The sequence below is a fragment of the Dromaius novaehollandiae genome, chromosome 5 (genome assembly GCF_036370855.1).
Source record: "Dromaius novaehollandiae isolate bDroNov1 chromosome 5, bDroNov1.hap1, whole genome shotgun sequence".
NCBI classification, from domain to species: domain Eukaryota; kingdom Metazoa; phylum Chordata; class Aves; order Casuariiformes; family Dromaiidae; genus Dromaius; species Dromaius novaehollandiae.
Genome location: NC_088102.1, coordinates 63,867,426 through 63,895,388, shown reverse-complemented (window position 1 = coordinate 63,895,388; position 27,963 = coordinate 63,867,426). Strand labels below are relative to the sequence as shown.

Sequence of the window (27,963 nt, the reverse complement as noted above, 5' to 3'; positions counted from 1 at the left end):
GTAGTGAATGTAGCAATTTTACAGATAAGCTATTCACAACAAGTGTAGTTACTTGAATAAAAAGCTAATTCAGTTCTAAAATGCCACATGCAGTAGCAGTGAATAGCTGCTTTTAGGTGCTTTCTGGAGGAGGATAAAATACAGAATCACAGCACTCTTCTTTTCCAGCATCCCTGGCTGCCTGTAAATTGCTGTGAATGGGACTGTAGGCTGACAGGCTCTATTAAGACAAACTGCCTTTCTCATCGGAGAGATAAAATAAATCAGGTGTTTAGTCAAATTAAAATACTTCAGATGGAGCAGGCCCTGGGGAGCACTGATCCACCTGACAAATCTGAGAGAAACTCAAGACAGATGTGTTTTGGGGATAAGGAAGACCCCATGGAAAAAAAATGCACTGCTGTCTTTGGAGTAAGAGAATAGGATTAGAACAGAGAAAGAGAGCTGCGATATATAGTATTTTATGGAAGCTGGCATATTTACTGTATATTTTTTACTAAGCTTTTTGTTTTATCTGTTTTTATGGCAAATACATTTTACAGATAGTTGTATTTTTATTTTATTTATATACATCTTTAAGTCAGCAGAAGAGTTTATTTACTGGTAATGATTTCAGGAATCTCATTGCTTGCTGCAGTAAGTGGATGCAAAACAGATGATGATGGTGCACAGCTACTGGTGACCTGTTTTGGCCCAGCCAGATCAGCTCAATCTGGTCTGTGTTCTGAGCAAGTTGTCTTTTATTGGTATTTAAACTGTAAAAAAATTATTTGGGATTTTCCACTCTAAAATTAAATTATGCCTCCCCACACACTGTTCATGCAACAAGATGCATTCTGCATCTTATGCTTTTTTGTGTCTTGCGCAGTGTTCATTTAGGTGTCTTGCAGCTTCGTGGAGGTCTCAGTATTTTCCAGGAGCACAGTGTACATTGTGTGGTCATCAGTTTGAATCCTGTTGTTGGGTTACGTGGCACAGAACAAAGTAAAGAGTAGAGTACTGTAAATGGGGTCATTCATTTTAGATGTGTTTCTCGTGGGGGGGGGGACAGGACCCAAACCCAATTACTCTAAGTTCCTGAATAAGAACTTATACTGAATAAGTTACTTATGCCTGCTGCTATATCAAATTCAAAAAAGGAAAAAGAAGTGACCTTATGCATTTGCAATAACTTTATTGAACAATTCTAACTAATCGTAACAAAATAATCAAATTCCATAGCCTTAGAAGGCATCCTTTATGATAACTTTCTATCCATGTTATCAAGCAAATACAAAGTACGTGGAATAATATGAAAACAGAGCAGGAGATTGATATCTGCCTTGGGTGTATAAAATATTTTATGACTCTAAGATCTGAGCCTGCATCACAACTCCGAAGCTGCTTGACAGATGTGAAAGTCTCAAGCTGTGGTTTCCCAGGTGGCAGTGAATGGCAGTAAGTATCATCTGAGGCAGCAGGTCGCTTCCCATTGGCTTTCTGAAATAGGGGGAATAATTGATGTTTCCTAGGTATAGTAGGTGAGTTGGTGGGCTTTTCTTTACTACTACAATCTTTTATCTGTGAAAATAAATTTTAGTATATAATAACAAACTCAAAAGCATGTAAATAACCCTTGATCCGTGCTGCAAAGTTTTCAAAACTTAATCATGTTTGAGTTTAGGAGGGTTAAGGTAAGCCTATGCTGAAGTCACAGAAAATTGGACTGATGTCGACAACACAGAGTTCAGCACAGGCTGATGGATCCTGGCAAGGCAGAAGGAAGGCAGCACTTTCCCTGGGCTACCTACATGCCTAGGCTCACCTTTTTCTTTTTTTTTTTTTTTTTTAATTTAAAAAAAAAAAGCTTTTGCAGAGAACTGTGTTCTATTGTTTTAATTGCCTGTATCACACAGAAGTTTTGCAGTAAGTTAGTTTAAATAACTGAGTGTCTTTCAGCTTTAACTTCATGCATCAAAGACACTTTTAGTGACTGAGGAGTTTTCTAACCATTTTTAAAATTTCCACTAAGACTTGAGAAGTTATTCCTGTTTCCTTGTCAAACAGAGGCCTGCATCACATCTATACTGAGTTAAGATTTGTCACTGCAGGGTACTCAAACATCAGTTTGTGCACACTATTTTGAAACTAAGATAATTAATGAAGTCTAAGAAATTAAATATTTTTAGTACTTTCATTATGTTGTAAAATGCAATTAAGAAGTGTTCAAAAGAGCAGTTGCATTTTGTTTCTAGAGGTTTGCTTTGTTTAGAGTGAATGACTTAAGCCATGCAGTTCTCTTTCCATAAAAAATAAATGTAGACACTGAAGTTTTCTTTTATGCCACTTTTGCAAATGAATGTCTGTTTAAGAATAATATTGGTCCCATCATAGCATGGTGTAAGTAGTAGAGCATCTCGAGTTTGTGACCTGCTTGGCAGGTCTGTTTTGTTTTCCCTCTCTTTATAAAACCTGTCAACCTCTTTCTTCTCTTCCCTAGAAGATATCCATCTTACCCCTGGGAAGAAGGTGGAGTCATAATTTTGGTGACAGTTTCTCCATTCCCCCCCAGGTCCTGTTCCTCACATATTTTCTTCCTCTTCAAGTCCTCTATTGTGAATGGGGGAAAGGAAGGGCGCTAATACCCTCTATCTTCTTATCATTGGGGCAGATAACAGACTTGACTAGGTCTTGATTTGGTTGGCTTCCTCTCTAGCTCTCGGTTCTTCTGTACAAGAGGCGGTTGGTTCATTTATCCCGTGTCCAATTGTAAACCTCTTTCAGGTGCTCTTCCCGTGTTCCTGAACTGCTGCCTTACCCTAATGATACTGCCTGTTACAGTACTGTGGGTCTGCGATGCTCATGTGGGCAAAAACACTGTGTGGCTCAAATACAGGAGCTGACATTGCTGCTTGTGATGGATTAATATGTTCATACATAAGACAGAGTGTTTTTGGATGGATTTGCAAAAGGACCCTGTACTCTTTACTTAGGAAACCCATGCAATTTACCCATAAACAGACTGTTAAGCATCATTAGTGCAAAGAATAAATGTACCGTAGTTTCATATTAATTAAGTACTCTCTATAGAGTAAACTTTGAAAGTTAAATGAAATTTTTTAAGCCATTTTCTAAGGTTAGCAATTTCTCTTAGGGAAAGGCATAGCTCATTTTTAATACATATTCTGTAACCAAAGATTGCATTACTCAAATGACCCACCGTATACATGGATATTTTAGAGAAATGATCAATAAATTACTAAACTGCTTTTTTCACTGAACAGCATCTTTTTTTGTATGTATTTTAACATTTGTACATATTAAAAAATGCACAATATGTAAAGTGAAAGAAAACTATGTTTATTAAACTGTGAACAGCAATATAGAATGTATTAATCACACTCGGCAGGTTTAGATGGAAAAGATACAGGGATTTGTACACAGTGCATCATTAATTACTCCTGTCATAAAAAAGAAATACTCTATATCAGTCTCTCTTTTGCTTCAATTTTTTTACAGACTCTACTGCTTAGAGCACGGGCAGAGCTATGTGCTAAAATGTTTTGGGATTTGTTAGAAAAATGTATATTCAAGCTGCCACTTGAAATCAGCCTGTTGGTGCTCCAGCCAGTTTTTTGTGAATATTGTTAGGTAACTATTGTCTATGTCATATTTACAGTACATCTTTTCTGCACATTTAGGTACACCAGAAAGCCTGGCAGAAAAAGAGCGACAGCTCTCCACCATGATCACCCAGCTGATCAGCTTACGGGAGCAGCTCCTGGCTGCCCATGATGAGCAGAAAAAGCTGGCAGCTTCACAAATTGAAAAACAACGGCAGCAAATGGACCTTGCTCGCCAACAGCAAGAACAGGTGAGGCTCCCGGAAAGAAACCTGTGAAAACGTTTCATGCAGAATGCTTATCATAAACATTGTTCTGCTTGGTGCTTCCTTTCATCTTTTTTGTTAAAAGAGCTTAAATATCTTCAGAAATTGCTTTTTTTTACCATGAAGAGAAAAATATTATAGGACCCTGAGAGAAAAAGTGGGTGTGGAAATTCAAATAATTTCTTTCCTACGATGATTTCATTTGATAGATTTTGCAGTTCCTGCTGCTTGCACTGAGATGCAATTTCAGGAGTTACCAATAAGCCAGAGCATGAGCATTATTTAACTCTTCCTCTTTTTGACAAGAAAATAATTGAATAGAAAACCTTAAGCAACTCCCAAACCTTCAAATATTTTATCCCCCCCCCAAAAAAAAACCAAACAAACCTTATTTTAAAAGACCAATTGTCCAAAGAGCTGTTCTCTTCTCTTTGTACAAAAGTGTGACAGCAGTGATCCCATACGCTAGTCCCCTAGGCATTAGATCAGACAGATCCAAATTAATGTGTGGTTTTTAGGAATCTGACATTATTACTAGAATTATCTTTTCAGTTAAATGTATTTTATAGGATATATACAGCAATATATGCTCTGTTGATTTTAATGAGTTGTGACGTCTGGTATTTTATGTGCTTGAGTATTTGCCCACATGTAGGAATATGGACTCATCCCCTAATGGAAAATAACATAAAGGAACACTGTAAAAAATCAGAAGTTAGAATGTCATTTAGCCATCCAGAGATGACACAGTAATTAACTATTGACACTTGTGAATAAGCTAGCACAAATTAATCTTGACACATTTGCAGACGAGTGATATCTTACAGTGAACACTTTGTAATTATATTTCAAAATGAAAATTAAATGACACTTAAAACTAGGTTGTCATGCTCAATGAAGCGAGCATGTAGCTCAACCGATAGGCAAATAAAATTCAGAATTTGAGCCACATGGTGCTTGTGTACCCTACTTTACTTTGTCAAGCCTATACATCTAGACTGTGCTATGGTAATTGCATTGCAGTGTACTGGATACATTTTCTAACACAGTACTGTTCAATCTAAGAGGAATCATTGACGTTAGATGTCTAGTGGTATATTTCTGCTTTTCATCAGGAAATGAATGTTCAAATGGTATTATATTGTAAAAATGGTTACAAAAAACTGTTGACCAGCAATCTGAACTCGAGCAGATCAGTGCCTTTACTCACACAAGGTAAACAAAGATCTCACCATTGCCTTGGCTTGGACTTACTATGGAAAGTAGCAGCCAGGTCACCAGCAGCTCCAAACAACTCTCAAATTAGGATACTGTGTATCTGTGAAAAAACATACAACTGTCAGAAAGAACGATCATGATGCCGTTCCATTTGGAGTCTGGTTTCAGCATGTAATTGCAAGCAATTCCTTTCTGAAGCTGAATATCACAATTATTTTTCGATTACCTTCTCTGAGGTATAAGCAGCAGGGGCAATGTGGACAGAAACCAGCCAGAACTTATCTTTAGTGACAGGCACTACAGTCCTAAGATGGAATAGCGCACTCGGTATGTTACTAATTAAAACCGGTACTCAAGCGCTCATACAGGTGTTTCTGGAGCAGAGTTACCATTACAGTAGCTTTCCCAAGCATAGGCGCTGCTGCTGACCACAGCTCTGACAGTAATTACTAGAAGCCCCGAGATCCTAGGAGCTGCCCCTGTATTACCGAGTCACACAGGCAGCCCTGCTTGAGCTAGCTTTTTCATTAGCAGACTAGGGCCTCATTCTCAGTCCTCATTCACCATGCTCTAATTCATTTTACTGGGAGATTCGTCCAGAAATATTTGAACACCAGGTTGATAAAGGGTGTTTGAGCCCTACTACGGGCATCAGTGCAGCAGGCTCTGATAGTGGCTTGATTACTTTTCTGAGCAGTGCTTTGCCCTGATCCCAGACCCAGTAACACAAGGAGATCAATTTGTTTCTTTGAGGCCATATGTAAGGCTTAAAATATGTATGGGTTTTGTGTTGATCTGCCACGCAAAAGTGAATTTTAATTGTAGCCGTGGAAAAAAAAAGACCCAGAACTATTTCCAGGCAACAAAGTGTGAGAGATTAAGGAGATAACAAACTTGATCTCTGTGTGTGCACAATTACAAGCTGCTAATACGTACCTGCAGATTCCTTATGAGGTGCTTTATCTGAACAGTTTGCGCTAAGGCTACGTGATTGTTTATTTCCAAATTGACCTTGCTACGTTTACTGTAATCTCTTTATCTAAGAAACATTTTACTTAGCTTTCTCAAAATTAAAATATATGCACTTAATATATTATTAAACTATATATTTCATCAGAGAGAGAGAGAGATAGCGCATGCTAGGAAGAGGAAAGGGAAGGAGACAAGGAGGGTTATTGCCAGGACTGAAATGATGGACTCAAGTGACCAGACTACCTTTGTCACCAACTTCATGCTGTTTTATGTGGTTTCTCTGCTCTCAATAAATATTTATAGGAGGGGAAATTATACTTGAGAAATGAAGGTAGCAAAACTGCTGAGCTGGGGTTTCTAGGAAACACAAATCTAATCCTTGTTTCAGTCTGCTGAGCAGTCACCCTTCGAAAGCAGGACTCCAGTTGTTCAGCTGGCTCCCGCAGCTCCTTCCCTGTTACGGCAGCCGGTGTTACCGTGAGCACGAGCGGCTCTGCGGCCTGGGGGAAGGAGCCTTTTCCCCTCTGCTCCCGAGTGCCGCTCCTGGAGGAACGGAGGAGCCTAGCAAGAGCTTCTTCTGTGTTAGCCTCTCTGTCCTCCCTGCCCTGCACCTTTGCTTCCTTCCACTCATGTTAGAGCAGAGATGTATTAAGCCTTTACCTTTCCAGATCCCTTACTGAACTGCCAAAAGGAGAGTAAGGATATCTATGTATTTGACAGATTATGTTGAGGATGGGTTACTGAGCATCAAGTACTGCTGTCTTTGACATAGAATAAGACTCCACTGCCTTGAGTGGCTCCAAGGAAGATTTTGAGACTTGCAGAAGAAGTAACATACCGCTTGTTGTGAATGAAGTTAGAGAAGCTTGCCCTAAGAGCTTGTGCTGAATAGTGAAACATCTATAAATACTAGCTAAGGCTTCAGATCGGCAAAGCAGGAAAATGTGTGTTTAACCTTAAGCACCTGAGTAATCCCATCCCCATTCAGCAAAGCACATAATTTTAAGCATGTGTTTCATTCCTGTTGTAGCTAACAGTAATGCATCATAGTCAAAGTTCACCACAGGCTTAAATGCTCTATTGAATAGTGATGAGATTATTCACATGCACACAGCTAAGCCTATGTTTTTGTGCTTTGCTGAGTTGAGGCCTATGTGCTTAAAATACGTATTTCTTACTGGATAACTGCATTTGCATATTGCATTTGTTTGCCTCATGTTTACACCATTGTTTTCATTTGTTGTATAATGTTTTCATCATGTGTACAGGTACTTCTAAAATAGTCTTCATTTTAAAAAAATGATGCTCAATAAACATATAATAAAGAATAAGTAATAAGAAGTTTTCACTCAGTAATATTGAAGTTTCAATATTGCTGTTTTAATTTAATGGAGATTTTATTTCTAATAGATTGCAAGACAACAGCAGCAACTTCTGCAACAGCAGCACAAAATCAATCTACTGCAGCAGCAAATTCAGGTCAGTGTGTTTTATTGCTCTCTTCTGATTATACTTAAATTCCATTTATGGAGGGGGAAGGACCTAAAATAAAGCAGCCACATGCTTTACTAATAAGCCTCAGTAAAGATGCTCTTTATGGAGGGTCTTCGTGCCTTTGAAAATTATTGCCAAACATCTTTTTGGTGGAAAGAGCTTTTATTTAATAAGCAAAGTTTTCTTCTGAAAGTTATGAGTTATCTCTTAAGTCTTACCATTTAACTCTGAAGTCTGCCATCAATTTGATTTATATTCTGTAGAGTAAAAGCAGAGTTTTAATTATTGTTTATAGATTTTCTTATTCTACAAAGGCAAAATTGGCTTTATAAGGAAAAGCTTATTTTGGAAAACACAAGGAATGTTTTCAATTTCATTAACTAAAGCAAACAGCTGTAGAATAGGACCATAGACATTGAAACAGCTCTAGGTCCAGGCACAAGTCTGCTGATGCTCAGTGACCTACAGGTATATGTATGCCATGTTCCTTTTGGGTAATTATACCTTCACAGATTTGGGAGCATTCTGGAGGCGTTCTGTTGTCTGTGCCTCTATTCAGAGCCTCCTTTAATTTTGTGCAAATAGACTCTTTCTCAAGTATATATGCAGGTGGAGAGTGATGTGTGTACAAGCATTGCTGACACGTGACTGTATTACCTTTTCTGCTTCCCATTTTGCTTGAAAGCATTTCCATGGGTCTGTTCTTTGACTCACATATTTCATTCTGGTCCGATAGCTGATTGTGCTGCCAGTCATTTCTTATAAGTTTGGATGATCTGTTTTTCCCCTAATCAGCTGGTTGCCATGTTGTTATATGCCAAAAATGAAGCCTTCCCTCCCCTCATCCCAAATCCGATGTGCTTGTAAATACTTTTGCAGATTTTATAATGCAGTTTCACTTGGACTTTAATGGATTTAATTAACATTTATAAATGTGCTGATACCTGGGCTGAGAGACATGATTGAATTTAAAGCATCATTCTTGTCATCGCCTATTGGAAGACTGCAGTTTTGAAAAGATGACTGCATGTTCTGTTAGGGATACGTAAGGGGTGGAAGATATGAAGCAGTAGTGAAAGTGAAAAATGCATCACCTTCTCCTCTAGCTGTTATTTGCAAATCTGGCTTCCGAAAACAATGAATCATTTTACCGCATATAAAAAAATCTTTACTTGGCAGAAGAGTGAAGAAGGAAACATGGCTTAATCTGTTGAACAAAAAGAGAGTAATTTGCATGAGCAATATTTTTAATTTTTTAAAATTCCTTTAAAAATTAGGACACAAAAAAAAGGAATCATCACCAGGTCATTTTTGTATCTATTTTGAGAGTGTGGTTATGTTTTACTTAGAAGTATCCTGCGCTGTAGTAACAAATTTAAAGGCACTTCGTGTCTTAGTTTGCCGTTTTCAGGGAGGTGTCTAGAAGTCGTCTGAGTCTTATTAATTTCTCCTCTACATCCCCAAATGGTACCAAGAGCGTTGTGAGCCAAGTGCCAGTCAGAAAGATGCCATAGGAGCCCTAGGACGTTGGAAATCACCAAAAGTTTAAAGTGACATAAATAAATTTTAATTTGGGGAAATTTTTTGGATCATATTTTATAGCACTCCACATAATCTTTTTCAGGTGTAATGGTTTATATTATCATGTCATAATTTTAGAAACTTTTTTTTTTTTTTTTACAGTTGCTGGTTTTGATAAACTACAAGAGCCAAAAGCCTACAGAAAGGCAAAAATCTGAAGTTCTTTTTTTGTGCTATTATTATCCTTCTTATTGTAAGGAAAGATTTAGGCTTCAAAGAGATTTCTGTCAGGGCAAAGTGCACACAATGTTCTCGGCTTATGACTCCATGAAACAAATGTTATGTGAATACCAGTTGCTACCCTCTTTATGGCAATTAGAAATCCACCAATTTCCTGGAGAGTCTCTATAAAATCTTCTTTACAGTACATCAGTTTGAGGCAATGTGAAGAAACGGTGACTCATATAACACTCATTGCTTTCCAGGAGCTTTACTGGTGTTCCCAGTCTCATCTCTTCTTTCTTGGGAATGAACTCCTATGCTGATTGCCTTCCAATATTTAAGGGTCAGTTCTAAAGTTGTGCTGGAGCAATAAAATAAAAATCTCTCTCCCTCAAAGGATTTTGCTGTAACTTGAACATATTGCCTCAAAGGAAAGACTTTCTAAAAAAAAGGGCATCATTTCTGATGCCTTTCTGTTAATGGCACAATACCCATAGTACTCCCCTGAGCATGGTGAAGATTTACCCTTCCACTGATTCCCGGGAAATGCTGTGCTAGAATAGTCTGCAGGTTCATTTTCTTGTTCATTCCCAAGTTTCCTCTTGCGTAATGCTGAACCCTTCGCAAGTTTTCTTTTGCGTCCTTTCCTATATGTATATTCAAACAAGTGTTTTAACTGGTGCAAATGACAGTCCTGTTCATGCGAGCTAAACTGTTTCTCAGTGACCCTTCGCTAAATGCATTTGTTTTAAAGTCCTTGCCAATATAAGCTACTCTTACTCCATAGTTCCTTAGTAGTTTGGGCTCCTTACTTATATTTATATATAAATATATATATGTACATGGAACAAGTTTTACTTGTGCATGTCAGGTGACTCTAACGAGTGACTTTCGGCATGTTTTCTGTCCCAGTTTGTGGGCCAGACCGGTAGTGGGCTTCTTGTCCTTGGGAACCTCCTGGGTGCCACTGTGAAGCACTAGGGCTGTGGGGCAGTTGCCTTATCAAACGCATACTGGTCTTACAAGGAGCATTCTAAGAAAAGTTTGTTAGGATTATGGAGCAGTTTGTTTCCTAGGCTAAACACCAGCTTACATAGTCCATTCGCTCATGAGCCAGGTGGTTCTTCTTTGGGTATTTGTTCTGACTAATTTGGTGGCAGTTTTGGTAGCAAGGACTTGCTTGTGATAGAAGTTAGTTGCTAGGTCTCCTTGGCAGTTTGTAACGGGTTTGTTGCTGTTGAATTGGTTACGAGCATTGCAGTTTGTGGAGACCTGTAGCTCCCTGAGGGCTGTAGGTGAGATGCAGGCAGCCCAGCGATGCAACGCTGCACTGGTTCTCCCGGGCACCCTCCCGGGGTCTTTGGAGGAAACCTCGGCACGGAGCCTGAAGTAGTTGCCGTGAAGTCACACTAGTGACTCGAGTTGGAATTCATCAGATCAGAAGGAGATATCTACAGTATAGACTCCGTGACTCAATTAATTATCCGTATTGTTTTATAGTGAAAGAGAGAAGCAGAGTGTGAATAGTTTTAGGATGCAATTCATCTTGTCCTAAAGTAGACACTTAAAATATGTCAGGTGAATTGTTGCTTAAAATGGCTGTTTCTCTCCATTAACTATAAAGGATGTGGAAGCCTATAGTGTAGAGAACTGAAGTGAGATGAGGTGAATCATGCTCTCTGAGGCTTGAGGGGAAAAACAATTTTCTAATAAAACTTTATACTCCCACTTCTTTCTTTGGGCTTGGTAGAATTCTAAGCTGTGCCCCCGATAGTATACTCAATTTTATCCAGAGTGTGCGTTAGTTTTAAAAATTCTCTTGTGCAACCCTTTTCAGGAAACCGTGATCACTTACGTAGGATGGTGTGGATTGTTGTCTATACTTTGTATACAGGGAAAAACAATAGTACTCTCCCTGTCACTCCCCTTTTGAAACAATGATAAAATGTGAGTCGCACAGGTGCCAGTTCCATCTGGCCATGGGCCTATTCATGGCACAGCTACTTGAAATGAGTACAGTATGTTCTCTAATAGTCAGGAGTAGGGCATTGCTGATGCAATGTTATCATCACATGAGACACACTGTGTACCACTCTGGTCTTCTGAGGTACAGTGTCAGTTTTTAAGCAGTGATTTTCATGAGCAAGTGCATCCAATTTAGCTATCCCTTTGAACAATTAAAAATAACATTAGAAGAGGCTTACAAGATTTCTGTCAACAATGTATATAAGTGGAAATAGTCTACTATTAAAACACGCATCATTCCCTGGGTGCCACTGGGTTAATTTACATTATTTAGTGTTTATTATTTATGTTACGATTTATACTGTGTTATTTATTTACCATTTTAAACACCTTATTTCATTTAGTTTCTTTAAAGTCCACTTACTGGAGTACCTTACTCCAGACTTGATAGACATCCAAAACTTTGCCGGCAGTCCATCAGCAAACATAGCATGTGGGAGCAACATAGATATTTGAAGAGTATTGAGATCATTAAATATTCTTCATAATTGTCTCATGCTTTCTAAGTGAAGATAATTGTGCTTTTGGGGTGGGGAAAAGCGGTTTTGTCTGTTGGCTAAAGGCAGTGGGACTTTGGAGTTATTCTCAGTTCTGTCTCTGATTAGCTACCTGAAATCTGGCAAATCGTTTCCTGTTCCTCAATCCAAACAAAATGTTTTGAGAACCTGAAATGAAAAATTTCAGTGTATTATTACTTCTCAGCTCAAATGTTCATACTCCTCTTAGGGAAGAGGATAACCACTCTTCTACAGGGGAAACTGCAAAGATGAGATGAAATCTGTTATGCCAAACTATAATTTTCATTCTGCCAGGTATGCAGACAAATCATTCCTTTAAGTGGAAATAAAGTTGAGAAAACACAGTAGGGCAAGTAAGGACTATCACATCAGGCTCCAGGTTGGTTCAGATTTGTTAAGGAACTTTCATTTTTTATTTGAAATGTGTTCTCAAAGTAGTAGGGACAAAAGGAGGCTACACCAAGGACATCTCAGTCCGTGCCGTGATAGGGAAACCCTAGGGAAAAGAGGTAAAAGCTGTTTAAAGAAAGAATTTGGTGGTGCATCATAAAGAGAAGACTAAATTTAAGGAATGGGAGGCTTGTGCATGTCTAATGGTCCAAGCCTTGCGAAGCACTTGAGGCCCTAAAGTCTCTGCGAGTTCAGTGCCTCCTCGGCAGAAGCCCCCTGTCATAGCGAGGCTTGCCGAATGCTTGTGCCCTGCCGCGTCCTGCCAAGGAAGGTGGCGGGAGCCCGCTGAAACCTGGAGCGTTTCCTCCAGGATTTCTCTACGTGCAGAGGGGCTTCAAGGATAAAAGTCCTATAGCTTTGCTTCTCTGGTGGGTAGGCTTCATTAAGGCAAATCCTAAATTGTGGCTGAAATTTTTAAAAGGGACACTGGTTGCTGAGCTTTTCTGAAGAACCTTGTGATGATTATCACAGTGAAAGCTAGTCCAAACTGCTCTCTGCATTTCCCTTCACCTTACTCCTTTTTTTTGTACTATGCTAAATGCCATTGCAGAGCATTTCCCTTTCTCTTTGAATCAGGTATAATTTCTACTGCATAAAAAAATTGGCTTTCTCTGCTCTCATAAGTATTCTGTTTTAATTCAGCCACTACAACTTATTCCTACAAGTTCTTTTTTTTAATTTTAATGTACACATTCATGGAACATAGGTTAATATTGATGTTCTTGCATTATCTAGTTCAGTCAAAATGAATGAGCGTGATTACTGTGATAGTAAACAAATAAAAGAATAGTAATAAAAATCACAATTATTTAAACTGTCCTTGAGTATGAATTGTTTGAATCATACTTAAAACTTAAGAGGCTGAACCAATGAGTCTCTCTTGTTATCGATGATTAACTACTGACAATTCGGGTACCTGGTGAGCTGAATAAGGACCATCTCTTTATGTGAAGTACGTGTCTAAAGATCAGGAATAATTACATTGCACATTAGCCTTCATGGCCTCCCTGACCTGGTTAATTAATTTTTTGCTAGGATAATAATAGTAGAAATAGATTTAAAGATATGCTTCATCATTAAGTATGTAAGTGACCTCCAATTTTAAGAGCTGAACCTTTCATTTATTGCCTTTGGGAGACAGGTTAAACCTCCTAGCAGTGAGTTTGCTGAAAACGCACAAGCTGGAATCCAGTTACTGTCAGTCCAGCTCACTGTCCTAGGGTGTTTCTTGTTGTACAGTGTATTTAGCATTGACAAGCGAAAAGCCATTGCAGTGCTGCTCTTCTGGCACTAGGGAATATTCTCCCCTCACCACCCTCCTCCTCTTCTTCTTCTTCTTCTTCTTTTTTTTTTTTTTTTTTTTTTTTTTTTTTTTTTTTGTTATTGATCATGAAACTGATTCCCTTCCAGCAAGCTCTGAACGGGACCAAATAGAGCCATTGAAAGCAATTTGATACATCTATTGGCAGAGTATTCGCAGATCAGATACTCCCTTGAAAGAAAATGAGGGTTATAAACAAAGCTTAGAAGTCTAAGAATAGCCCCCAGCTTCAGCAAACCCTTAAAATATTTTGTAATTGTATCTGCAATCATGAATTAGCCAGGAAAAACAGACCTTTTTTGCCTTTATATTTCACTGCTGTATGCTGTTTTTAATTGCCCACAGGCACACTGTTGTGATCTTCTTTGGAAGTTTAAAGCCAGGATAAAAATGCAAATGTAATTATTTCTTTTATCTAATCTAATTAACTTTTAAAAGTAATGATAGATGCACTGTAGCCTGCATCAAACATTTTAATAATGATATTTCTGGATTAAAGAATAGGTAAAACTACTGTAGTAATTTTTAAACAGTCAAGATTATGGCAGTTGAAAATGGAAAGTATTGTGCTGGCTTAATAAACCATAGCTATAGCTTATTAATTTACAGTAGAGAAGAGACATTTCCCTTAAATTCCAGGTTCCTCATGAATTGTTTGCACACTGTCACTGGGGAGTTTTGTTGGCATTTTTTGTTTTGTTTTGTTTTTACAGTTCAGTATTAAAAAATCAGTGACTAGCTTCCTTCTGCAGGGCAGTTGTCCCCATGGAGGAGAGAATTGCCATTATGTGCCTGTAACTTGTAGCTGACTGCTAAGTCACTGATTGCAGCTTGCAGGGCTCTGCCGTAGTTGTGGCATCGCAGCTTCTGTCCAGCTCATAACTTGGTCAGCAAAAATAGAAACTGATCCAATGGAGGAAAGACAAATATGCTAAACATCAAAGTAAAACATTTCATATTTTATTTATTATTACATAGTGGCTTATTAATGAGTTCTAAAGTCTTTTTTGATAATTATGCAGGCAGCATGGGAGGAGAAGCGATGTGGGATCCTTGCCCTTTCCTAGCTGCCCAAGGAGTGGGACCATGGTTATTTCACAGACTTTCTCTAGCTAAAGGCCTGGAGTCAAACTCCTTGCAGGCACAGGCCCACCTCCTGCAGCAGGGAAGGGGCTGGTAGACCCATGCTTTAATGGATGCCCCAGCTGTGCTCCCTGTCCTTTTTTCAGCCTCTTCCTTGCTGAACATGCTTTTTAATGGCAGCACGGTGATGGCCAGAGGAAGACAACGCGCTGTGCTAAAAGGCTCACCGCTTCAGCATTATCACCCAGGGTTCAGTTCTTGCACTTCCGTCCCCCGTTCTTAAGGATCCTGCTATTTGCTCTGCCTCTGAGGCCCTCAGCCCTGACAGACGAGAAGTATCCTGGCAAAGCAGAAAGTAGTTCTGGATTTGACTCAAACATAATCCGTAAAACTGTATGCAGTTGGAGAGGGAGGGTTAATTTTATTTTTAATATGACCTTCTAAGAGTTAAAATAGCTGCCTTACAGTTTTCTAATTCACTATATGTTTTTTCTTTTAAATAGCTTTATTTCGCCTACCCAAGTCTAAACAAATTGTATTTAATGCAAAAATTAAGCCTTGTGTATCTCTTTCATATGACTTCTCTAATTATAGAGCAGTAAATGGTAGAATAGCATATGTTAGCAACATGAGCAGCAGTCTATGAAATGAGCTACAAGTTAATAAAATGATCTTGTGGTGGTGTTGGCCAAATGTTAGCACACATGTTTCGGAAAGTGATATTTCAACAGACTTGAAGAATAGGACTTTGGCACACGGGTGCCGAACACGATCTGATGTGTGGAAATTAGTTAAACCAAAGTAAATGTCATTGTTCCTCAGGCTCATGTTGGTGCAGAAAATGATAGTAGCTGCCTTCCCACTTTCCCTCTCCCACGTCTGTTTTAAAATTGGAAATGAAGGCACAGGCATCCATACTCCCCAGTTCAAGTGCTGCTGCTTCTTTCATGCTAGGAGTGTTGTATTGCGACCTCGCCAATGGCTTAAAGGCTTCTTCTCAGCTGTACCTCTGTCAGAGCCAGGTGCTAAAATCTCACTGATTCTTTTGAGCCCGGAGTTTCATTCTACAGCCTTTGGAGCCTCGTTAGTTCAGGGGCAAATTATAACATGCTTCTGAACAACAGCGAAGGAGCGAGTGGCTCTCTGCTCCCCACCCGTACTGCTGCTCAGGGGTCACTCTGCCCTGGTGGGCTGCCCAGCCCAGCCAGCTGATATAGCAGCGCAGGAGTGCCAGGCTGTGGGAGTCTCTGTGCTAGCTCATTCCTACACCCTTGGGTGGCTCCCAAAGACTGCGGTGGAGGTTATGCCCCGCTGAACCCTTCTGGTGCTAAGGCTCTGGTAGCAGAGGGGTGCATCAACCCCTATGTGAGGCTGCGCTGTCAAACCTGCAGCCTGACCTGTTCAGGTCAAAATCGGGCTGCATAATGGGAAGTATTTGCTCCCACACAGAAAGCCAGTTTCCTTCCTAAGCGGCATGTGCACAAACTAAAATGGGTAACTGGAAGCAGAAGTTCAGCCAACTGGCAGCTTTCCAACAGGGCCAATCCTGTGAAGTCTCACTTGCTTGAGTAATACTTACATAGCCAGTATTTGATAACTTGTATATCTAGGTGTTACTCACATAAGTGACTGGGGAGCTCATATGAAGAATGAGACAGGACTTAGAATATTAGTATTGTAGTTGGGACATCAAAGATATAAGTGAGGCGGGGGTTTAGGGGAGGTAATTTGTTTTATTAGACAAATAGATGTAGCGGGAAAAAACAGGCAACCTTTTGGGCACACTAGCTCTTTTTCAGGTCTCACATCAGCATTACATTGAAACATATCCCAGGACTGACACAGAAGCTGCCTAAGATATTGGCCTTTCATCTTTAATTAGTTACTTTTTCAGTGATGATTCTTGTGATTGACAACCATGTGATGGCCAAGAAGGAAAAACAATCAGGATTTGCATTACATTTTTTTGCTACTTGACACACTCATCAGGAGATAGTGAATAAAGAAAATAGTTCATAAAAGTTAGTGTTGAAATGACTTGATTTATGGAGATATTCAGGTATACAGGCGAGATTGGAATGTGATGATATCAGAGGTCAAAATTTCTGTCTGCAGAAGCAGGTATTTGGAGGAAAATGATGAAGTGCAGCCCCACATAAAAAGGCCAAAAGCATTTAGAAAATAAATTGTAAAGTACTTTTCGAAATCTCACAGTAAAATCTTAAATTTACCAGATGGTCTAAACTCTGACCTGAAGGATCAAAGTGGTTTTTAGTTGTTATAATTAACAGTGTATAAAAAGTCTGTTACAAGACATGATAAATTTGTTGTTCAGTATTTGAAGTAATTGTGGGAATGATCAAGAGTACAAATGTATTGTTGAATCAATTTCGGCATGAAAACATATTTTAAATATATTTAATGTCATGACAACAAGGGAGAAGTTAGCACATCGCTCACTGAATGCATTTGGGAATTATGGATTTCTGTGAAGAAAGAAGTAGTATCTACAAACAAATAAATGAGCAAACCAGATGCAGTTTAACTTTTGGTAAACATTTCACAGGATGCACAAAAAGGTAGAACTAAGTGGGGGAAAAAGAATTCTAATATTCCTTATATTTTATGCAACCAGCTAATCCAGACACTGGCAAAAATGTCAAAGTGTAGCCCTCAAGGAAGGCTGAAAACAGCCTTGGCCTGGAGTTTACCTGTCTTATTTAAAAGTGATCGTTAAAGTAAAGAACAACTTGTTTACGGTTGCAGTTTACCCCCTATTTCCTTTTGTGTGTTACAGCAGACCCCCCCCCCCAGCTAATTAGGTAATGCAGCGGGTTATGTTGTATGCAAAACTTTGACTTGTTTGAAAGAACTAGTCTCTTATATAAATCTTATATATATCATCTTTAGCAAGTCAGGCATTTGCACAGCTTGGGTAAATTATGTCTATATTGAGACTCTAAGAAGTTACACAGTGTGCATTCCAGACTTGAGGGATGGGAAATAAAAATTGATATACTGTGCGACACATGATATAACACAGTGAAATATCTTTTAAATTCCAGAGGGATGCACTGACATCACCACACTTAATTCATATACAGCAACTCCCACAAAATGTTATTAATTTTAAATTGAAGTTTGTAATCATTCAATAAAAGGAAAATAAATGATGTAAACAGTATACAATGGTGCATTATGAATGCTGAATTCCTCTTATTCACCCACCCAAAATGACAGTATGCTAAGAAAACATTAAAGTTGTAACACCAAATAATAAAAGCAAAGAAATTCACAGTTGATGGTGAAGTGTGAAATCCATCCTGAGACACATCACCGCCCCACAACATGTAAGGGTACCCCCTGAGCCAGGGAACTTTATTTTAAACTAATATAGTAGTCATTTTTATTCTGTGAACTAGAGATTAGCCAGGCAGAGGAATATGTAGTTGCTTTAAAACATGGATCAGGTGGACAAATGAGTAGTGTGAAAACTAATATACAACAGCCTTAAGTGGGTGTTTGCTATAGGTAACAAAATAAAACTGATAGTGCAATGTATTCCTAATAGTCTAAACAGAGACTGGGATTCCTTATTCGACAAAGCAATTTATATAATATAAATATAAATTAGAAATGTAGAAAAAAACCCTTTTTCAGAGAAGGGTGTCTGGCACTTGTTTTTGCTACATGAAGAAGTGATTTTTATTGAAGATCTCTGCTATCACTTTTCTAGCTTTGCCTATTACATCTCATTGAATTTTATTGGTGATATATTTTCAGGATACTCATCTCTATTAGTAGAGTATCTCACAAGCTTAAGTGCATTATCCTCACAAAACTCCTTTGAGCTAGGATAAAAAGTGTAGATGTTTGGGGGCATCTAATTTTAGATACCTAATTTGGGTGATTGAATTGGGAGTTTTGGTTCCATATATAACACAGTCCAGGTGCTCTGAATTACCCACTGTTGATTAGACAGGGAATCTAGGCTCCTAATTTAGGCACCTAAGTTAAGTCTCCTAAGTGACTTGTTCCAGATCTTGTATGAAATTAGTGAGCTCCGAAATCTGTGGCTTCAGAAGGCTTAGGGTGGTTCTCCAACTTCCTGATCTTCCTTTCCATCGTGATTTTTTGTCAAAGTTAGCACTTTGCTTCCTTTACTCTCATGAAGTTATTAGCAGAGTGAATCCACCATCTTCAAACCTTTTTTCCTCAGCTATAACTTCACTTCAGCCAGCCAAAGAAATATTTGTCTATGCCTTTCACCCTCTCTCCTGCCTGAAACAAAAACCGTTTCAGCTAGCTTGAGCCTCTCACGTGGTCCTGATGCTGACCAGAAGTATAGACGGCGTTGTGCGGAAAGAAGCAAGCGGGGAGGCTGCGCTCCCCGAAGAATTCTGTAGTTCCCCAAATCCGAGCGTTTTCCTCACAGGTAAGGAACAACTTCCATGACTGTGAGACATCCTTTGAACGGTGGCTTACCGAGAAGAGAAAATAAGTTTTTGTTCAAGGAATGCCTACGTTTCTTAGGGGTCCCTGGCATGTTTTCTAGGGCATTCAAAAGACTTACTTGAAACATCTGTTAAATAATGTTTTTTATTTAATCAAAATGGCTGCTGCTAAATGGAGATCTTGCAAGCCACATTTTAGGCCAGAGTATATTTTTACAGCCAAGTTATAAACCTCTGAAAAAGGGGGCTTATAATGGAAAGGTTGACACAACATTAATTTTAGTGTCGTAAACGCAATGGTATAATTTTGGAAAAAAGCCTTTATAGCTCTGCTAAGATATTAATTGCAGGAAATTACAGCATATCCTATTAAAGTATTATGTCAGTGGCATACATAGCGTATAACACCTTTGCATATTCTCCCTTGTTTTCAAGGCAATGTTTTGCATTTTGATCTTTAGAGAGTAGGTGGATAAAGTGGCTCAGAGTTTCTGTAGCCTCCATCTTTATTACTTAAGCTGCAAGGGGAAAAAAAAGCCTGGATAATGCTTCCTTATGTCCTATTCTAAAAACAGATCTTCTATTAACCAGGTAATTCCTGGACATAATATGGGCATTTCGGAATGACCCAAAATCTGCTGAAGTTAAAGTCTTTCATTTATTTAGTGACCTTTTGACCAGGGATTTGAATTTGGGCCCAATCCTTACTCATGCAAATTAGCTTGAGTCAGAATATTTCCATGCTTACAACCACTTTTATGACAAGCTTATTTTTAATGATAGGGCTTACTTTTATGTATACTTACAGAATCATTCCCAATTGTTACTACTTCGTGGCAGACCCAATCTCTTAGCTTTCTGATTTCCATTCATTCGATTATTCAGTAGCTCATTCTATGTGGATATGGTGGAGGGATGGTGTAGATCCCCCTTAAATTGAACAGTGTAGATGTGTAGACTTTGCGCAATTTTTATTTCAAAGAAATAGGTTATGTGCTGCATTTCTGCCACTATTAAGGCTGCAAGGGCATGGTACAATGGCACCATGTTTTATTTATAGGAATTTGTTCTTAGAAGATAATTATTTGCTAGTATCTGGTTTGTAATGTGCGCCTAATTATAGCATTTGGTTACAGTCTGAGGTTGGACATAGGTTTTATTGACGCTCGCTTTATTTAACTGGGAGGAATCACTCTCACAATGGTTTCCTTTGATTGTCAGATCTTTTAGGACAAGGGTCACATCTTTGTATTTGTAAAGCACTTCATATTGAGGTCCTGATCCTGTCAGGGGTTTTTCAATACTATATTCACAGAAATTTACAGTGATAAATATGAATTAATAATAACAATATGCTGTTTTTTATGTAAATGGGACCTGGAGTCTTGATATCCTCTCTTTTTCCCCTGAAAGGCAGCGGAGCACAAACAATTGTTTTCTTTTATGCAAAAAAAACATGACTATTGTGTGGTGGATCAATATCTAACAAGATGGGAGAAGAGGCCTTCTCAAAAAAACCATGGATAGGCAAGTTCATTGGACTGTTGATGTTTCCTATTAATTGCAAGGCTTAACATATAACCATTGACTATATCTGGTTTTACTTATCAAATCCAGAACTGCTTTTTCCCTGCCTGCTGAGCAGGGAAAACTCCATGCTGTACCAGTTTCTTTTTACTTGAGGCTCCCAGTATCATCGGGATTAAAGCTGTCAGAACAGTCAGCCTGCATTATTTTGTGGTTTTAAATACAAAGCGTAATATTGTTGCCTGAGAAATGGCCTGCTTTCAATGTGTTAGCTAAAAATTGCCGAGTGGACGAAACAAAAAGAAGCCCTTTTAATAGCAAGCATTGAAATACTGCTTTTAAAATCTTTGGGAAGAAGATATAACTCTGCACTTCAATTTGTTTCTATTTTCTACTGCTAACTTGTCTTCACTGGCTTAATCTGACACTCAAGGAAAAACTCATGCTCAAGTTAGTGAGAGTTTTGCTTCATTGAATGCAGTGCAGGGTGCCATTTCCTCAGCTGGTGTTGTTCATTCTCCCTCCACTTATGTCAGTCTAATACTGGAAATACGGAGTTAGGCCCTCTTTAAAAACAAAAAGAGCTCAACATGGAAATGACAGCATTTCATTTTGCTTTTTTCATTCTCTGTAAAATATTCCTCTGCTCTCTGTGTGCATTTATATTTGAGGATAATTGTACCGTCCGTTCTAGAGTTCTTGGAGGTAGATGATACAGTATATGAATATTTTTTTCTTGCACTGTGTTTTCTTCTGTTTTCACTTTCTGTAATTAATATCTTTTAATCATCAGAGTCTTTTTTCTTTTGTTTTATGCAGAATAGTGTAGATACATCTTTGTGATAACACTGTAAAGAAAAAAAACCAAAATGATTTCCTCATTTGATTACTTTCCTGTTTGATTTGTTTTAATTGAGAAAAGACTCTCTTCCTAGGCAAGGCCACACATCTGTCATTTTATTTACCCGCTTGTTTTATTATCGGTTGAAATACACATACATTTCAGCTGTAACTTTAGGAGGAGCAGAGTATAATAGTAATTTATACAATAGACACCGATGATTATTGACCATTAAAGAGCAATAAAGCATTTCCTGTGTGAAATAGATGTAGCATCAAATGTCTTTATTTCTGACAGTAAATGTTTCAGGTTTACTACTCGGGCATTAATGCTACTATTTAAAGGTAAAAATCTGGCTACACTCTAGCAAACGTAGGTCACCTCTTATAAAACCAAGGGAGTTGCAGGCAAAAGAAAAAATACTTTGAAGAAAGTCCCAGGCTCATGTGTATATTAACCAGAGCAGATGAAATGATTTATTGGGTTTTATACACAATCTGTAAAGTGTAAGCATTGCTAACAGAATGAGTGGCAGCCTCAGGGAGCTGAGTAGCCCCCAGGGACCAGCCTTTGTTCCTCTGGACTTGACAGGCATGTGTCCCTGTTAAATGAGGGCTTAATTTCTCTCATATGTGCACAATTTCCAAGCTCAACAAAGGCAGCCAGGACTGGAGCTATTTATAAGAGCCAGCTCAGGAGGAAGCATTCCTGGAGAAAGGGGATGCTAAGGGGCTAATTACTCACCATAGTTCAGCAACTGATTTTTTTTTTTTTTTTTCTAAGCAAGGTTTATTAACACGGAACTGCCACTTTCATTTTCCATAAACATACATCAGAATTACAAGGGTGTTATTTTTCTTTGCAAAATAGCCATTTTAAAGGCCCTGCTGACCAAAAATTAAATAAGAATTGTGTTCATTTCAGGTTAGTGCTGCAATGAAACTCATCACCTATTTAGTCCAGGGAAAGATTTCTTCCAAGAGGTGCAGAGAAATTACTTCTCCAATGTCTTCCTCTTCTTTCTTTGTCTCCCCCTCTCGCATGTAGTAGTAGGCCTCCTCCTTAGTGTTTACTGCCTTCATGTAAATATGTTAATTAAAATTGTCCAGATAAATGGTTCAGCATATGTAAAGCTTATTAGTATTTACTCAATTACATGTCTAGTGTGGTATGCTTTTTATAAGCCTCTCACTACATATTTAAATATGTATTTAGGCCCAACAGACCCTTATGATGCCTTTCAGATAGTCTAATAATGCTAGTCCAGCTGAGAAGCAGGACCCCCCCCCCCCTTTTTTTTAATTGTGGGGCTCAGGACACTCTTGTGTTATGGGCAGTTGGCATGGTTTGTGGTGAATGAGTTGACAAAATGATGCAATTTTTTTTGAAGTGCGGAAAACACAGTTGTTTTCTCTGGCCACTGTTTTGCCAGGTTTTGTTGTTACCTTGAGAGAAAGATGAGCTGCTCCAATGCAACAGGTTTGACTATGTTGCAGCCACCATTAGCAAACCACTTTGTAAAGAAATACTACGTGGTTTCAGGCTTCTTCCCTATTCTAAAACAAATCCCAAAGCCTCTCAACAAAGAAGTAGCCCATTTTATTCTTCTCTGTCAGAACATACTCATCTTCCTAAAATTAGAACCCAAACAGAGATGGGAAAAAAATGTTTGCATGCTGCTCCCATGCTGGGCTGAGTGGGCTTCAGAAAGGTTCAGGAGGAGGCTTTTGGGTATGTGGCCTCAAAGCTCGTAGCCTAGTCTCAGGACTTGGTGCACATACACTTAGGAAAACTGAGATGCCAGTAGCAGCTATAGAGAGACCTCAACGGAAGAAGCTTGTTGTTGGATTGAGAAGAGTTTTTGAATGTAAAAGGGATAAAACCTAGAAAAATTGAAGCTGGAGCTTCTAATGGAATGCTGCTTCTGACATTATATAGAGTTAGTGTTCTGGCTGTAAAGAGAATTAAAGGTTCCAGAGATACTACTGGAAAAAAAAAGTTCTTTCTTTCTAAGAAGAATGGGATGGATGATGGATCACAGGAATAGAAGGTAGGACTCTGTTTTGTTTTATCCTTTTTTTTCCTTTCAAGGCACTCTTGCTTTGCTCTTCCATGCTGAAGAAGGGAATGAGAGCAATAGGTAGAAGTGCAAAGCACTGTTTAAATTTGTTTCACTGGGATTTGTAAAGAGTATTAAAAGCTTTTTAAAGTCATTTCTAAAAAAATAATTGTCCAATTGTGATTACAAAGAAAACTAGAGGCTGTAATGAAATAAAAGAAGAGAGAGGGAGAGAGAAATGAAAATAGATCAATAAACTTATGTTTCTTTTCACTAAATAAAGGAATTCTAATTGGGTAGAAATCACAAGCCTGACCCAGATCCTACTTACATCTGTGCAAATCAGGAATAACTCCAGAAAACAGAAACAGTACATCTTCCTTCATCCTGGTAATAGATTTACAGCTGTCAAGGCTCAGAATCACCCATTTATTTCCTTTCTCCCTAGAGATGGCAAAGTATATAACACTTGATGAACTGCAGCTTCCAGGAACATTCAGATGTTAATGCTACAAAGGCCTATATTGCAGGTTGAAATCTTGCCTGGATTAAAATTCTGCTTTGGATAAGGTTAAGGAGCCACATATATGCAGGGGCATTTGGTACTGTTATAAGACCCAGGGAAAATGGTTTAACCTGGATTCCATGCAGATTCTGACTAAGCCTTTCTCTAAAGATTTGTTTCCATTCTCTGGAGGAGGAGGGGTTCCTTACCGAGAGACTTTCTTTCCATCTGATTAAGAGAAAGCACCTCCTAATCAGAAAGCAAGGTCCCACACAGATTATCTTCTTGTCATGCTATGACAGGACCCAGATTTCACTGAGGCTTTTGTGAAGAGCCGCGGAGAGTATTTAAGCCACGGCTCCACAGTACTTAACTTAGCTTTTTAAAATACTACAATAGAAAAAAAGAAGATGAACGCAAGCTCACTGTTTCCAACTAAGAATGAACTTTTATCCTTTTGCTCCATTGTTGTCTGGTTACCAGTATGAAATGTTAATCATTTAAAAGTAGCGTATCAGAGTCTACTGAAGAAATGAGGAATAATCAACATTTCTCTCTCACATTCTTCCTATCTGAACACTTTGACTCAGTGCTGCACTTCTCCTCCCCACTTCTTGTCCTGTATTTACTAGCAGCCACCTATGTCTTATGGAACGCTTATTACTATTTCACAGCTTACCTTCATCAAATGGTAATAATGATGTTTGAATATAAATTTCAGAGAGTCAACCTGCCTATTTTTTTTCAGTGTCTGTCATAGCATTTAGTTAAAGAGGACAAAAAAAATCAGTGTTTACTCCAGTTTCCTAAGGAAAGGAGTTTCATATAACTATGCTGTCAGTCTTTCTGTCAGTGTTACAACTTAATAATTTTTGGACACATTAGGTAATTTTAACCATATTTGAGATATAGGAAGAAGTCTAAAAGAATCTTTATTGCATTCCTCCAAGTCTCATGAAAATTAGTGGCCTGATAAAGAAACCCGTTTAGGCCACCATGGAAGGAAAAGCTTCCGTCTAAACTCTCCCTGAACTAGGCCTTGGGAAATATATTTGGGAAAGAGATGTTAAAACACCCTAACTTCAGGAAAATCTTTGGTCAGAGCTTATACTGTAATAGACATCAGAGAAGCAAAGTTCTGAGCTTGTATCTCATGCAAAACTACAGGAAACAAACAGTCCTAAGTTAAGTCGCTTACAAAACTAGTTTTTCTGGATATGCACACGTTTCACTTAGAAATGGAGTCTTGGGACTGACCAAAATACTGTTTTCTTTCCTTCCTGTAGAGGGTCTGTACATGTCAGAGAAACCAGAATGGAAAAAATTTTATTTCTGGTTCTACGTTTCCTCTTACCCTAAGTGTGTTCTACAAATTTACCAGCCAAAATTTTGTCTGAAGTTTCAGTGATGTCCTTTGAATAGACTACATGATACTTTGAAGGAAGATCTTACTGAGAGATTTTTTTCTAAAGAAACAGCCAGTCTGTCACCTGAAGTAGTGCTCAGGTCCCTCCATTTGTTATGCTGGCACTCTTGAGGCTTACTTTAAGTGTTTCCCATCTCATCCACAAGTTCTGTGAAACTAATGCTTGCTAAACTTCTGGTGGCAATACCATGAATGTGTTGCCAATAGTTGTCATCTAAATTAAATATATGGCACCCACTAAAACAATTAAGATTTAAGTACATGGAGACTGTAAATTATGTTTTTTGAAAATAAGTTTCACCTCATTTATTCCTTTTTGTATTGCTCAGTACTCTGGGAGCAAGTGATCTAACCAAAGTACCAGCAACAGAAGTGCTTTTATTTCGTTAGAGTATCACTAAAGTAACATAGTTTGAGAGAGAGCTATAGTCTCTCTCTCTATAGTTTTAAATTATTTTTTGGTAATTCACAGCTAGAAACAATTAGCCTTTTACATACAGTGCTATTTTGTGTATCTTAGGAAGGAAGTATAACCTGAGTCTGAACAAAGTCTGGCACTTTGTCAGATACTTCACTATTAATTTTTATCTCTGCTCCATAATTTTCTTCTGACAGTTTGTACTTTTTTCCATGTGTTCCTTGATAGGTTTATGGTCAATCCTGTTTTTAATGTAAAAGGCTTCCTAGTTGCATAACCACATCAGTCCAGTTCCTTATAATGACTCACCTGCATTCAGTGATCTCGCTTCTAGGGAAGCTGGGCAAGCGTCCTAACCAGTTTTACAGAAAAAAAGTGGGGTATATTTGAGAAATAAGCTCAGCAGTTGGGGGGGATCTATCTGTTTTATTCTTTGTGATGCTTAAAAGGACAAAATGCTGTAGAAGGGTCTCAGGACCTATGCAGTATCCCTCGGAGGAAGCCATTTACTTGCTCCTTCTCTTGGACTGTTAGTTCTAGACTGTCTCTTTCTGGCTTAGTTTTCATACTTTGCAGTCCTGTCTCAGGAGGTCTACCCCACCCGTGTCCTGACTGCAGGGAAAATGTGCCTAAACTGCTCGTGTGCCCCACAGTCCTGGTGCTGTTATCATCCCCCTGCGGGAAACACGTTGGTGTGCACCATGGCTTGTGTCCTGCTCAGCTCCTCAGGCTTCTTCTGGAAGGCAAACCGGGCTATGTGGTGGGTGGAGGAGAGCCCTGTCTCTGTCTGATGAGGAACCCAGACTTAGCATGCACTCACAGGCCAGGACTTTGGAAGAAACGTGTTGGTGTAGGCCCAGCAGGGCTTTTTAACCCTCATGTTTAAACAAGGCCTGACTTAAAGTCGTGTATTAGTATTGCACTTAGCAACTCATTCATATATCATCTTATGTTTTCCCTGGCTCTTTGACTGATACCTCACAGATCAGAGCCATCTTTCAGTAGGACAGGGAGCACTAAAATTCCTGAGATCTCCATTCATCTCAGCAGAAAGTGAAGATATCACTAGCAATATAATTCAATTAAATTTCTGTGAAGATACTGTGTTTTTTATAGATTTGATCAAACCCTTTATGCACCAAGGTGATCATTAATACTACTACCTTAGATATTGGAAAATAAAGTTATAAAGTTTAAATTACTTGCCTTGGTACCATGCATCTAAAATAGCTAGATCTGAGAGTGTAATCTGGGGCTTCTAGTTTGAAATAGGAGAGACATACCATAACCTTGCACTGTAAGCTATCTATACGTACCTCTGATGTGGCAGTAAGTCACTGAGCTCTACAGAGGGAAAGATGAGCGGAAAGATAAGTAGTAGGAGCTTTGGCAGAGGTTAGTATGGCTGAACACCACAGAGGAAGTATCAAAAATAATCTGACCTGGGATACTGGACAGAATGGGATGGGAATAGGGTAGAAAACTGTATTTGGGATACTGTATTTGGGGTATAAGTGATTTGTAGGTCAGCTGAAATCACAAAGGCAGAGTGGAGAGAGGCTAAAGTGGAGACATAGAAGCAAAATGCATCCTTTGGGACCAATGTCAACAACATCAACAACACAGGTAGGAGTAGCTAAGTAAGCCTGGTCACTGCAGTCTCTTAGTGGCTAGGAATCCTGTGGACAAGCTTATAATTGACACTGAAGTGACGTAGAGAGCTGTGCCTGTACGGTGTGCAACTGAGACTTCAGTTTTAGAAGAAGGGTGAGCTGATATAACAGATCAACAAAGAAGTTCTCACTTCCCACTGCCATTCACTGGAAAGACCCCAAAGCTTCTGCCAGTTTAATGAGTAAAAGAGATTCACAGAAAAGGGAGCAGTAGAGCTGGCAAGAGAGAGAGGATGGGAATTAATGGCTGGGAGCAGGGAGGGAGGAGAAAGGAGAGGGGAGAGAGATGGCAGAGGGAGCACTGAGGGATGAAGACCTTCCTCCTTGAGGAGGAGTGAGCTGTTACATTGCCCAAGTTGCATTGTGAA

At 38.8% G+C, this 27,963-nt stretch overlaps 1 protein-coding gene across 18 annotated transcripts in view; it reads left to right on the top strand.

Annotated features, from left to right (window-relative positions):
• Nucleotides 1–27,963, top strand: part of SOX6 (SRY-box transcription factor 6) — a 386,297-nt gene that overhangs the window by 230,909 nt on the left and 127,425 nt on the right. For all 18 annotated transcript variants that reach the window (XM_064513069.1, XM_026104417.2, XM_064513071.1 and 15 more), the window contains 2 exons: nt 3,681–3,853; nt 7,469–7,537. In XM_064513069.1, coding sequence (XP_064369139.1) covers nt 3,681–3,853; nt 7,469–7,537 — 242 coding nt within the window. The remainder of the gene's footprint in view (nt 1–3,680; nt 3,854–7,468; nt 7,538–27,963) is intronic.